We start from the raw sequence: 14,899 nt of genomic DNA, 5'->3' as shown, positions 1-14,899 counted from the left end.
AGACAAATATCAGTGTTAGTCTAAATAGAATGTAAGATTAAATTCACTTTTTAAAGTAGTTAATGCATTCCAAAGACAAATGCAAAAAATTGTCTGGTTATCTTGGTCTCTGGATAACCTATTTCATCTCTTCTGCCATTATCACAGAAAACTGAATCAAGTCACAAATAAACCATATCATAGATTCTTATGGACATGCGGCTTGTGGGAAGGAATCACTTCTTAATTTTTTTATTTTATTCTCTTCATATTTACAATAAAAGTGTTACTCTCTGAGTCTGGCCAGTTCATTCCACTGAAAAGTAAGTAACAATACATATTCAATAAGAGTGGATGGGGGAGGGAGGGAACTAAAAATAAAGGGAAAAGAAACTTTTTCATTTTGAGCTGGTGCATTGCTAAGTGTGCCACTGAATTAAAAAAACCTTAAGCTCCCCTAAAATTAGCGCAAGTTCTAGGAAGTCTTGCCTTAAATAGATATTTAAAGGAATAAATGCCTACAACACATTAAATGTACTTAAAACAAAAACTATTATAAAAAGCCTTCATGATTATATCCATATGTTTAGTTTTAATTTGCATCACACTTAGCTCTGAATAATTAAAGAGGAAAAAAAATAATCTTCATCTTATTGTGGATCCCACACAATCAAAGCCACATACACGTGATTCATGATCACAGCTTGTATTCACAGCTTTCGTGTGTGTGGTGTGGGTCTGGCAATTAGACTTAGACTGTTTTTTCTAAAAATTATTCAGTGCTAGAGAGAGATCAATATTAAATCCTCCCAAAATCTACAAATCAGGATAATCGGGGGACTATGGCTAATGAAATATCAAAATTCTAAGCTATGTAACATTTTGGCCTCATTTGATTGAGATTGACACTCGAAAGGATTTTTGAGAGACTTTAGGAAGAAGAAAACAGATTCCATTAACCAGATTATTTTCATGACAGTTACAACAACAACAACAACAACAATAATAATAATAGCAGAGAGAACTGTTCTCTCAAAATTACAGAACCATTTTCTGGAGGGAAAAAATTTTTTCCTCATGATTACTTTCATGTCAAAGAACTGGGTCATGGGGGAGATGCATTAATTTGACACATTTAGCAGGCTTTGCGCTTTTGAAGAACTCTGCAAAAGAATCCATGGTTACATCTGTCAGGTTGACAGTCTTCTTTCGTGACCTTTAAAAAAAGTTAAGGAGAAATTGATCTTTTTGGTTCACATTTGCTCAGTTACCTCTCAAGCTCTGCACAAGCCAGGAAATAATCATCTCAGCTTTAAATTTATTTTTTGAGCTAGAATAACCCAGTACTAATGGAATCTTTAAATGGAGAGATTTTGTGAATGGTCTTCTTTGTGAACACTTCCTGGCAATGCCGTGGTAATATTTCTCGTGCTCTCCACTGGCTGTTTCAATACATTAAGTACTAAATATTGTCTTTTCTGCGACTGGTTTTAGAATCAATCTTCTTAGGCAAGAATGCCAACAATGAACAATCTAAGCAGAGGTTGTGCTCTGAATGTTCACCTGTGGCCGGGAATGGAACAAGTATGCTTTTTATTCCTTACACCCAGAGTTTCACGGTTAGAAATCCCAAATCATCTCTACAGAGGCGAAGGGAAGTCAGATAGCACGTTCTTTAGGTTTTAGTTACAATTTACCGAAAGCTCCACGTTCTATGCTTGATAGGTGCTCTCTCTCACGGTTCTGGATGCTGGGATTACACTTGGGAATCCATCTATCAAATCTCTGTGGAGAGAGGGTCCTGAGCGTCATTCCTGGCCCAAGTTCTCAGCAACATTGACAGTTAACTATTAATGAACAATATCTTTGGGCTTCTTTGTGTTTCCCGAAGCCCTGGGTTGAAGCAGCTCAGAAACAGAAGAGATGCTAATCGCATTGTGTTCTCAAACGTGTTCAGTGAAGGAGGGCAGGTTTCCCTCTTGACCTCAGTGTCACTCCAAGGGAAAAAAAGTCCCTCCAGTTTTCCATTCAGATAAAACCTCTGCTCCTCCTCCTCTCGCCAAAAGTAGAGCGAGAAAGTGGGATTATGGTGAATACCCACCAACAGGCACATGCTCTTTTGTCATCCTCTCTTCAACACAAAACAGGGAGCTTTGCTGCAAAACAAAGCTCCTCTCCGCTCCTTTCCCCCTCCCTGTTCTCCCTTCTTTGCCCTCACCTCAGCCTTCCTGTCCTGCCTCCCACTTTTTTATCCACCCCAACTTTACCGTCAGGATCCATCCCTTTCTCCTCCCTCTTTTCCTTTTCCTCATTCTCTTCCTCTCCTTCACCTCTTCTCAAATGTCCTCTCCCCTGCCCTCTTCCTCCGTATTGTCTGCTGGGCTGATTTAGGCTTAGCTTGTACAGAACGCTTCCCTTCACCTTCCTTTTGGAAAAATGGCAGTAGTTGCTGTCAGAGGTGCCACCAGGCACCCAAGTGCCAAGGGGTAGAGAGACTCTGAATGGTGCCGCTGCCACGCTTATTAATAAAGACTAAGCCATGTGGGATATAAATATGGATCTCTGTTCTCATGGAAAACTGGCCCTCTTTTATGGGATCCATTAATCATCACACAGCTATATGGGAGTTTCCCTGTTCCTGGAACTCACCCCACTCACGAGCTGTGCACTTACCTGGAGAGCTAGATTTCTGTGGCCGTACCGAGTAGACTCCTGGGCGACTGGGAAACACAGTCTGTAGGAAACACAGCTTCCTGTCCCGTCCATGTTTATATACCCCATGGCCCTTACAGAGCACGGGCCTGCTCTTGGTAGACCCAGTATTTATTGAATGCATGATCAATACAGAATCTGATCAATACATTTGTGTTTATGACATTTCATAAAATGATAGCATGGATGTGACAAAGAAAACAGATTTGGCAACTTTATGTTTTTTCAATTGGGGTAAAATATACATAATATACATCTTACCATTTTAACGATTTGAAATTGTGCCACATTCAGCGTTATTAAGTACATTCTCATTGTTGTACACCATCACCATCTCCAGAACTTTTCGTCTTCCCAAACTGAAACTCTGTTCTTATTAAATAATAAGTCCCAACTTCATTCATAGAAACTTCCTGTCGACTACTCTAGGTATCTCATATAGGTAGACTCATACGGTATTTGTTTTTTGTGTCTGGCTTATTTCACTGAGCATAGTGACTTTAATTTTTGACGTAAATGTTTGTTTGCTTTCTCATTCTTTGTGAAAAAGGACCTCCATCACTGGAATCACTTGCTTTGTCACTTGGTATTCCGATGGTCTGAGGAGGCAGAGATCGGCACTGGAAGAGCATGACACAAACTTTATCAAATCTGGCATAAATAAGGATTCTGCTTTTTTTTCTCTACTCATGCTAAGTCTGTCCCTTATCTGATGCCCATTCTTTTTCCTGGGGTTCCATAGCAAGGATAGTTCAGGAAGGAATTCTCTCAAAGTGGCTGAAAGGCTGGCCCACGGCCTGTGGGTTGCCTAGTCCTGTTCCACGGATCCTTCCATAGACGCAAACCCACAGCAGACCACAGACAGCTATCTTGTGTGTCCCTTCTTTGGGCACTAAGACTATTTCTTCATTTCAGTACAAAACAGAGCACTTGATTAAGGTGTGATGTAATTGCTCCATCAGAGAGTTTGCCCTGAAAATGTCGTCTTGGCATTTCTGAAGCGGGCTGCACGCTTATTTGTATTTGCACCACATGCTAATCTCACGAATGGTCCTGTTCTGCCAGTGAAAGGACGGATGGCTGTTCTTTTGCTCTTATGCCCAGGGAAAGCCCCCCACTTCTCTGTGCACTGTTGCCATAGTAACCAAAACATAGTTTTTCAAAATAAGAAAGGAATCTTTCTGGGTACTGGGGAACTTAGTAAAGTGAGAACATAAGTAAGCCTCAATTGTTATAGATGCTGGCATAAATACTCAGTTGTTAATAGTCATAAGCATGGTTGAAATTTGTAGGTAATTTTACTGTCTCCTGGGGGGCAGGGTAGGGAAGGGTCAGTGAGTGGGCGCTTATCTTCACTCTAGTTGCACAGATTCTTTCGTAAGCATCAGAATTATCATGCGAGCTCAGACCCATGGGCCATACAACATAGAACTGAGATTTTCCCCAGTATATAACCTTAGAAGAGGCTATGGCAGTATATTTATGCTTCTCTAACCTCCTCAAAGGATTGAAAACACAGCCCCAAATAGAGGAATCTGCCAGGAATCTAGCATATTGTTGTGGATCTGTGCAAACTTTTCCATAAAAAATTTCTATTTTCGACCTTTATCAGCTCGTTAAAAGAACTTAAAGGGCCATATGATTTCTGTGTGGTATCCAAATTGGAGATATTTTGGTGTGTTATTTTAAAGTAATGGTTTATTTGTTTTCTTCCTATTATTTATGTTTATGAACAAATGAGAATTTACCAAAATTTATTAGAATTTGTGGAGGCAATTTCTAAAGGTCAATGGTACACCCCCTTTAGTCATAACTGGACTTTGGTCATGGCCCCTCTCTCACCAGTGCTGCTTAGGGTGTGTGGTCTGGCCGCAGCCCTGGCTATGCACTCTGCCTCCTCTGATATGGGAGCCTCAGTTCTGTACTACTACGTCTCCCTTGCAGGCACACTGCAGAGGGGTCAGACAGAAACTTCTGGATTTCCTACAGATCCTTGGGGGTTAGGAACATCCTGCTCTATCCCCTTCTCTTCCTAAACAATCCACATTGCTTTGTCCCCGCAGCTGCCCCATACTGGCGTAGAGGCCCCCCGCGAGTATTCTTCCAGAGTTTGAAATGTGAAGTTGGCACAATCTTTTTCTGCTTCCAGCTTCCGCCTTCAGGTTATCTTGGGTGTTTCATCACCTCTCTAAACAGCTTTGCAGGTTCCTGGGATGGCAGAGTGAGCCAGACAGTATCCTCCCTCAGTCTCTCCACTCACACTCTCCTTGGAGCTTCTCTCAGCACCCAACGGGCTTTGGCCCTGCTTACGACAGGGACTTCCTTTCCTGCAAGTCCTCCATCCTTTTTCACTTTGCCTCCCAGGAGGTCTAGCTTCAGGCCATCAAGCTGTTGGAAATTAGACTTCCTTCTTTGTTAAAAATGGCAAGTTTGTTATCTCACCGTGAACTTGATATAAGAATCTAGTTTGAACCTCTAAGCTCAGTAAGGACTTCTGGGTGTTCACCTCCCACCACGCCCAAACATTTGCAGTGATGGCTACTGATGCAGTGAGTGGGCAATGTGGAGCATCATGATGTCCAAGTAAGGAAAAGTACCACTCTTGCCAAAATTACCTCTCCCCAGTGACCTGCTTAGTGGAAAGTTGCATAACTGGTACTCAACTCCCCTGCCTAAATCTGGTAAGATTACATTCTGGCAACTGTTGATGACCAACAACCCAAGCCCTTTCTAGGACCAATAAAACACTTTTAGTTGTACTTGCAAACCCTGGTGCAGAGGTTCTTGTTGTTGGCTGCACTTCAGAGTCTCCCTGGAGCTTTAAAGAAACACTACTGCCTGGGATCACCACAAGGCTCAGGCTTAATTGGTTTGGGGAGTGGCCTGGGTTTTTTTCTTTTCCTAAGTTCCCCAGGTGATTGTAATGTGGAGCTAAAGTAGAGGCCTCTGTACTAGCTCTCAGCTAAGTAAAGAAACCATTAACTTGGGTTTTGAAGTCACATATCAAATTTTGGATACTCAAATAAACATTAGCTTATTATTTGATTAGTACTGCTATTTCTAATATTGTTAACTGTTTGAGTGTTAATTTTTTTATTCAGGAAGATTTTTCTTTAAACATGGGTTTTTTCCAAGTCTGCTGAATTTTCAGTTACGATCTTATTACTGTCACAGCATCTGTGTGTATATGTTGGTAGCACATGACTCACTTAAGAGAAATTTTGGTTGAAGCAACATTCCATGCATGAGGGCAGTGGCTATACGTTGGAATCGACTAGAGCAGTGGGTCTCCAACTTGGCTACACGGCAGAATCAGCTAGGGAGCTTTTAGAAGTCCCAGAGCCTAGGCCTCTCTCCAGACCAACGACATCAAACTTTCTGTGGCTGGGGCTTTAGTGCCAGCATATGTAGAAGCTCTCCAGGTGATTGCAGTGTGCCCCCAAGTTTGAGTCAACCTAGAGCAGTTTCTCACAATTTCATGTGATAAGCATCCCCTGGGGGATTTGTTAATGTGAAGTTTCTGATTCAGTGGGCCTGGGATGGGGGCCCAGATTCAGCATTTCTAACAAGCTCCCATGTGATAGGAGCTGCTACCCTAAGAGATGGGAGATGCTCACCTGAGGTCAGGTAAGACACCAGTGGTGCTAGTCTGCAGCAACACCTTTCTTAAGTGGCAAGGACCCAGAGAGCTTAAAAACAAACAAACAAACAAACAAACAAATAAACAAGCAACTGAGCCCAGGCCCTGTTACCAGGGAATTTAATTTGATTGCACTGGGTGGGTCTAGAATTTGAAACTTTTTAAAAGCTGCCCTGTTGATGGCGATATCGACTCTCAGGTGGAGAACCACTGCAACACTGGGGACTAGCTATGACTCTAGTTATATAAATGATTAATAAATGGCATCAGAGGGAAGAGGAAAGGGAGATGACCAAAATAAGGCCAAGAGGGTCCCTCTTTCAGCAAGAAGAACCCTTGGACCTGCTGAGAGATGTCTTGTCTGAAAAAAGGTCCCCTCTGTAGAGAGATCTTACCATAAGGCTACCAGATTTTTTTTCAACTCATCTTAAGCCCCTGTTTTGTATATTGTTTGAATACATTTACATGTTGACTATCAAGGGGTCCTAAATCTAAATATGTAAAATAAAATAAGTTAGATCTGGTCACCTACTGCAATTATATTCATACACAATTAGACAGTGCTTAACACAACTCAAGGTAGGGAACAGATTTTGAAACAGCCAGAGGTGGGGAAAGGAGAGGACACACCTGCAGTGCAGGGAGGAGGGGAACTCGGGGAAGCCATGACAGACAGGCTTCTGCCACCTGTCCAGTGACAGCCCTCTCCTGGACCTCAGAGAGAACAATAGAACCTGAAGCCTCTACACCTTTCTCTCTTTATTGTTCCAAACATCTTTGATCTCTTTCCCTCTCAAGATTCCTTAATTACTGGTCTTTAATCTTTCTGACCTGGTTTGGAGGCCACTCTTTGGGTATTCCTCCCTGAACCTTCTGGGCAAGTCCTGATTCTTCATGCTGCCTCCCCACAGCGCTTAGCACAGTGTGGGTCGGGGCCACTGCATACAGTTGTGTGGGATGTACCCTGACTGGGTGCCTACTGAGTGACATGAACGGGGGCTGAGCTTTAGCTCATCTTCACTCACCAAAGCATGCTACCTCAGGAGCAGGAGGCACCTTTATGTTCTGCTACCTCCTGGAAGCCATGAGAGGGCACCTTTTCCTGATTCTCACAAAGTTACCTGCCATGTGTGCTAGTAGAGGCTGGTGCAGGTCACTTAGTGGATGCCTACTAAGTGTTCACTGAATGAATGAATGAGTGAATGAATGAATAAACAAAAGTAATAACAAAGTGGAGACAGTGAGGATAAATAAGTGGCTTCTGTAGTCATCTAGGTAAAGGTTAAAGGTTCTGGGAAACCAGAAACAATCTTTAACAGTGGCAAGAGATTTTTTTTTAAATGATCATCTGTTTTAAAAATTATCATATAAATGTCCTAGGAATGATTTGCTCTAGTGCTTGGTATGCAACAGTGGTATGACTTGTCATGCCACATATGACATGTCAGCCACGTGTGGATGGCCCAGGCTTTGAAATTCAGTGTGGCTTGGAGACTACAAAATGGTGGTCAGAAGCTATTTCACTTGGAGGAAATCTCAGTTTTCATGAAATGAAGGTCAGTTACCACTGGGACAGAGCTGTCCAGACCTTCAAGCTGTCAGGGAAATGTGGAAAGGAGAGGTGAGGTGAGAGGTGAGGAAGACCCTCTTTCCGCTACAACTGTTCTGATCCTGTTTGGTCGTTACATGTGTGGTTACAACAGATCTTGATGAGAAGTAACTTTGCCCTAAGCGTTTTCTGGTAAATAAAAATTTCATCTCCTTCAATTGTATTTCTGCCATTTTAAAGGAAATGTATATGTTGCAAATTCTGGTTTCTAGTATGAATGATAAGTAAAATATGATTGTTGCTATTACATCATTGTGTTTTCTCCCTTTTAAACGATACATTGGATATTTTTAGTCAAGACAAAATGATGACAGATATTTCAGGCATTCTTCAGTTTGCTGGCCATAATATACTTCATGTTAAATAAAATATATTGTAAGATATGTATACTTTTAAAATCCATCTATACCTCAATATACCTCACATAGCATAATGCTTATTTGTGAAAAAATAAGACTCAGACTCCAACTTTAGAGTTTATGAAGATTGGCTGCAAGAAGGAATGGGGAGGCGGGCACATGAAATTGATAAGCCCCAAAGAAAGTGATTTTCTTGATACATTGTCACAAGGCATATGAATCATGGAAAATGTTACAGCCGTTCAAAATATTTGATAACATTAACTTAGGATAACTACCAAAAGAGAGCTTTCATGAACAGTACAGCTGACACGTTTTTGAAAAGGATGGCATTGTTTACCCAGGGGGAGTGAAAAGGGCAGTACCAGTTTGCTGGCACTTCAACCTTTTCTTACCTGGACTCTCCATCTCTTGCGGGCAAGGCTGGCTTTATGGATGTGCGGCCAGCTTAGAAGAGTCTGATGTTCTTCTATCACTATCTTGTAATTCCTAATAAAATTTGAACAAGGGGCTCTGCATTTTGATTTTACACTGGGTGCCACAACTTATGTAACTGGTCCTGATTATGAAAGCTGATTTCACTTTTCCTTACTATATATTATGGGCTAAAACATGTTTTTCCCAGTATCGAGTTATGGACCAGGTGAGAGGTGAAGTCTAGAGTGAGCCAAAGAAGCTTCTGACCAACTTCCTTTTATTTCCTCAGGCGGCTAGACTGAGTACACAATAGGACAGGGAAGAATAGCTCAGGGTTAAGAGCAGTCAGGGGCTACTGACAGCTCGAGCGTCTCCATTAAGAACAACAGCAGCTGCTGCTACTCCTGCTCTGCCCACCTCTGCATCAAGGAGCCAATATTTGCCAGGATCTCGCTAAGTGCTTCACATCCATTATTTCCTTTAACTTAATCCTCTTGACAACCTGTAAAATGAGTATGATTTTTATAAACGAAGAATTTGAAGTTTCCAGTAATTAAGTTGCCTGCAATTACAGAGTCAATAATGATCCCTCCCACTCACTGTCCTTTCTACTCAAGAAGTAGCCGACCATTCTTGTCTCTTGTTAAAACTGAACTTGAATTACTTATTTGTCTACTGAAAAAGATTCATTGTTAGGGAGAGGGCCACGAACTTATGCTTCGATAGATTATTTTCTATTTTTTATTTTACTTCCATATAATTGTAGATAGTATTGTTATTTAGGATCTTTTCCTTTTTCTCCACGGATGATAGCTGGACAATATACTAATACCGGACGTATTTTTCCAAGAAGAAATAGGTACACTCTCCTTCTTTTCTCAGAAGATTGTGTCAATAAACAGTGTCATATATTTTTTAAACCTCAGCCAAAATGACATTTTGATTCTTGGTTATTTCTGTTATTATTGTTTTCCTAGTTGTGTGGTGTGATTGTGTTCTGCCACCATTAAAAAAGATTATCCATGTTTTCTATTTTAATTTTGAGTTAAAAGTTAGGTTTTTCAAAAATTTGTAAATAAATGCTATTCTGGACCAACCCCAATTGTATCTCCTTCAGGAAAGCATCTCTGGCAGCTGAGGTGTCCAGGCCTGGATATAGTTCCTTATCTAATCACAAGTACATTCCACGGAGGGCAGTGCTCTATGTACCTGGAAATGATGAAAAGAAAATAAAGAAGATTCCGTCCCTGAACGTAGATTGTGCGGTGCTCGACTGTGAGGATGGTGTGGCTGTGAACAAAAAGGTAATGGCATGATTTTTTTCTTAGGATGAGAAAAAGAAATGGATCAAAATTTGGTGCTCTCCTAGTAGCATTGCTCACTGTTTGGAAAGATCCTACTGTTCTCCCTTTTTTCTGATTGCTGATACATCCTTGACCCAGTCCTTGTTCAGGTTCCTAATGTGCGTGTCTCTTCTCCAAGAGAAAGTAAGAATTCAACCAAAATATATTGAAAATCAAGACCTTCAATATATGTGACTATGTGTGCATATAGATAAAGAGGTATCAAGACTATGTATTCTGGCTGTGATTTTCGCTAGTTTGAGTAAGTGACAATCCTAGAATTGTGGTGTATAAATTTTTCAGACCAGTAAGATGTAATTAGGAATTTATTTCTTCTTTTTACTGCCAGGAATATTGAGTAGTAGCCTTATCTTTTCTCGGACAAATGCCAAGAAAATAAAAAATAGGCTTCTGTGGATAAGTCACCATTTTCCCTGCTTAATTAAACGGAAACTGAAAAGAACCTTAGAGTTGCAGCTTTTGGCTGGTTTCCTCATGGCCTGAAAAATGAGCCTTAGAAAACATCAAATTGTAAACAGGTATGAAAGGTTCCTACTGGGTGGTGGCACAGGGGGTGCTTTTGTTTCATTTTGGTTTGCTTAACTTCATTTTCTAGATTTTCATAAAGAACATGGATTTTTTTCAATGATTAGACGAAATATATAAATCATTATAAAAATAACTAATGTTTACATGGAACTTTTTAAGTTAAAAACATACTTTCATTCGACCTTTATCTATCCAGCCCCTAGACAATGAGGTTGGGCTGGGAATGGATTGTGGGGTAGGGGGACAGGGGGAGCCGACCATCTGGATTTATGCCTATTTGGACAGTTTCTTGTCCTAGGTGATCTGAAATAGCATGGTTGTACTATACACCTTTCTCGATTAATTGCTTTTCTTGAAGATTCTAACAAACATATATTTGCTTTAATATTTTTTTAAAAAGTTTATTTCTAGCGTCTTCCTAATGGTCAAACCAAGGCTTTCCAAGTATTTGGGAAAGGATTAGAATAAGCATGTGGAATCTAAAGCATCTATTCAAAATCTTTGGCATACACTAAGGAAAATACAATTAATCTTCTTTCTCCAAGAGATTAAGGTAAATCAGCATTTTCTTGAAGGATATAATGTGATTCTAGTATGCTCCCTTCCAAAACTCATGTAGTGCATTCTAAGATTAGATACTAAATTGTAATTTCAGTTCTGTATAACCCAAGGCAATTCAGTTTACTTCTTTGCCTCAATTTCTTATCTGTACTGTGGGATGACAGAATCTTCTTTTGTCAGGGACAGGGATTATTATGAGGAAAAAAATTGATAAAATGCCTGGGAGTAGCTTCATTTCCTATAGGAAATAGATTAGATAAATCCTGTAATAATCATGATTAGAGGGGAATTTATTTTAGCATGTAGCACAGTGAGCCATTAGGTGCCCTGATAAACTTCTAAGTACATTTCTTCACGAATCTTGAGGCTATCTTCCCATACCTACCTGAGGATGTTTTCTATCACCCACATGAGTTGAAAATAAGGTCTGTTCTTGCCTCACATCTCTTGCTGTTCATCTGTGTTCCGAAGCTCATCCTTGTACTCAGAGCCACTACTTAGGTGCAACCTAAGGAGGGGAAGCGGGCAGAAGAGTTTACGATGTGCAAGCTGCGCCTGCCACCTTGGTGTCTACGTCTTCGTCAGGATGCTCCCGTTCTCTTAATGCAGTTAAACTTTGCATTTATTGCCAGACACACTGTTTTATGCATGCTGAGCTTTCAGTCAACTAAATGTCTCTTTCTCATCCACAGAATGTTCTGCCAAGCCAGGCTAGTACTTGTAAAAAAAATTTTTTCTTAAAATCTCTATTCGAGATTTCATTTTATCTCATGTATTTCATTTCAGAGGCCTAGCCTGTCAAGGTCTTTTTGGATTTTTTATTTTATTATCTCACATTTATATTTTTTGAGCATTTGACCAGCATACCATATGAAAATTTAACAAGCCTCTGATGAAAATATTGAAGAGGTAGGAGCCAAGTGCTGCAGAAGCATGCCATTAGAAACTTCCGTTCCACTTTATTTAACAAACATTTATATAGTGATAGCTAAATGCTAGGCACTGTTCTAAGGGCTTTAATTTGCATGATAGCCCAGTGATGTATTATTGTACTCCTTCTAAAGAAACTGAGGCATGGAGAGGTCAAGTTCATGAAGCAATGCTGTGAATATAGTTATTCAGTCACCTAACTCTGCTAAAATCCAATCTTTTCACAAGGATATATAAGAATTTTTTTTTTTTTTATCTAATGCCATTTCAAAATGAAACTACCTTCCCTATCTACCTGTCTAGAAATACCACACTTCCACCTCACCGGAAAAATGAGGTTAGGAAGATGGGACTTGACCTTGAAGAACCCATGTCAGTACCCATTTGTTACCACCTTCTGTTTGAAAGTGCTGGAGACACAAAAATGGTAATAGCTACCATTTACTGAGAGTTTTCTATATAATATGTGTTATATTAAATGCTCTATATATCTTATTTCATTTAATTTTTACAGCAAAGTTTTGAAATATGCCCAAGATCATAGTGCCATTAAATGGCAAAACCAAGATTTGTATCTCCTAGCACTTTTGCCAGGAGTCAGCCTCAAATTTATCTGTCAGCATATTCTATAATTAACCTTTTTCCCCTTTCTTGGAAAGTTAGTGCCTGGGCTTCTCTTTATTTTTTGTCACCTTTGTATACTTCATGGTTTCTCAGAGATTACTGACAGGAGTTCTGGGTTCACATCTGCAAATTCTTTCAGTGTCTTGGTATTATAATCCATTTAGACCTAGGGACTTCAATTCATTTGAAATGTCCAGATAACTCTGAAACTCCTCACATATTTGATATCCTTTTTTTTTTTTTCCTTAAAGTCATCTTTTAATTGTGTTTCTTGTTCGAATATTATTATTGATGGAAGAAATAGAATAATGACCATTTTAGTGAGTTTCTTATGAAGAAGAAATCTTTATTAAAACTCTCATTTCAGATGATCTAGGTTATATATAGTTTACTAAACTGAACTACTGTTGCCTAATTCAACTTTCTTGGCACTACTAAAACTTAGTCACTTCATTTTATATCTCATTGTATTTCATTTTTATTAATAGACAACCCAGTTTTTCATTTGATTGACTCTGTGGAGTATGGGCTTGTAACGAAAACAATAGGAGTTTCCACAAAGCAGTTTATAAGTATATAATACTTTCCAGCAGGCTCTAATCCTGTCCTGCTAATCCAATTTGTGTTTAAGTAGCTCCTTCATGTCAAGGAAGGCACTATCAGCTCACCTTCCCAAGCATGGACGATGAAAGGGCTGTCTCTACTCCCCTCTTATCTTCTCCTTTTCACTGTTAAATGCACGAAGAGATGCAGGACTGTCTAAGCCCCTGCTTGCTGGGACACAGTGAAAATAAGCCAAGTAAACACAGAATCCTGGTGAATCTCCATGACACGTAGGTGAGGCCAAGAAGTTACAAGTGGAGTAAATAGAGTTTGAGATTTCAGGGCTGTTATTTTAGTTAAGTAAATATTTAAATCAATATTTAGATTTATTTAATATTTAAGTTTGAATATGTAAATTTAAACACTCAATATTTAAATAAGTATTGAGTACCTACTCAACCGGGCACTACTGGCAAGTAGGAAGGAAGCAAAGATGGTCGGAAACAAAGGCCTGTGATAAGACAGGAAAAAAAGTAAATAATTATAATCTAACAAGATAAGTCTAAAAAAATGCACACTTTTTATTATCATTTGGTTCTAAGTATTTTTTTAATTTCCATTTTGATCTCTTGCTTGAGCCATGAGATACATAAGAGTGCTTCCCAAATACTGTGGTGAAGAACTAGTTTGGTTATTTTTATTTTTTGTTGTTACTTTGCTTCATTTTGAAAACATTTCCAATCTTTTGTGGACTGATACTTTTGTAAAATAAAAAAAAATATTGCTAGAAAATTAAATGCTACTTGAGGGTCACAGCAATGTCAAACGCTGTAGAAGTTTCTAAATTCATATTCCCCATTTCTTAACCTCCTAGGGGCATGATGGTCATGGTCAGAGCTTGTGGACCAAGAGTGGTCCAAAGACCACCGTTTGAGCAGCAGAGACTTAGAATTTTTAAATTTCCAAGTGTATGGGAGATTTTTTATTTATTCTTTTGTTACTGATCTCTAGCTTACTTGCATGATGATCAGAGAATATGATCTGAATTTTGCCAAATTTCGGAAATTTGTCGAGTCCCGCTTTACAACCTATTATGTGTGCTGAAGAAGGGTTATTGCCTAACCCAATTTTCTGTTTACTAGATGCAGAATTCTACATATTTCCCATTAGACCAACCTTGTTAATTATGTTGTTCAAATATCCAAATTTTTACTGTTTTTCATCTGCTTTATATGTTAATTATTGAGGCTAGTTGAAATTTACCCTCCAATGGAAAATTTGCCAATTTGTCACTGTAATTCTGTCAATTTTTGCTGCTTGTAATTTGAGCCTCTGCTATCAGATTTAGAATTATATCCTCCTAGAGTATTAAATCATTTATTATTATGCACTGACCTTCTTTATTTCCTATAATGCTTTTTGCTTTAAAGTTTATGTACGTGGTCTGATAAGAATTTACCAGCTTTCTTTTGATTAGCATTTGGCCACGGTATTATTTTCAGCCTTTCGCTTTCAACTTTTCCATATTTTTTATCTTTTAAATATGTTTCCTATTGTTTAAAACATTTTTATATCTATATGGACAATCTCTGTCTTCCAACTAGAACATTAATCCACTTACTTTTAATGTAAT

General features: G+C 39.2%; 1 protein-coding gene across 2 annotated transcripts in view; it reads left to right on the top strand.

The window, feature by feature from the left end:
- Positions 1-14,899, top strand: part of CLYBL (citrate lyase beta like) — a 121,268-nt gene that overhangs the window by 20,040 nt on the left and 86,329 nt on the right. For both annotated transcript variants that reach the window (XM_023532419.1, XM_011363230.2), the window contains exon 3: positions 9,834-10,020. In XM_023532419.1, coding sequence (XP_023388187.1) covers positions 9,834-10,020 — 187 coding nt within the window. The remainder of the gene's footprint in view (positions 1-9,833; positions 10,021-14,899) is intronic.

This window comes from Pteropus vampyrus, unplaced genomic scaffold, assembly GCF_000151845.1.
Source record: "Pteropus vampyrus isolate Shadow unplaced genomic scaffold, Pvam_2.0 Scaffold83, whole genome shotgun sequence".
Taxonomy (NCBI): Eukaryota; Metazoa; Chordata; class Mammalia; order Chiroptera; family Pteropodidae; genus Pteropus; species Pteropus vampyrus.
The sequence above is the reverse complement of the archived record's forward strand: the minus strand, read 5'-3'. Positions and strand labels throughout refer to the sequence as shown.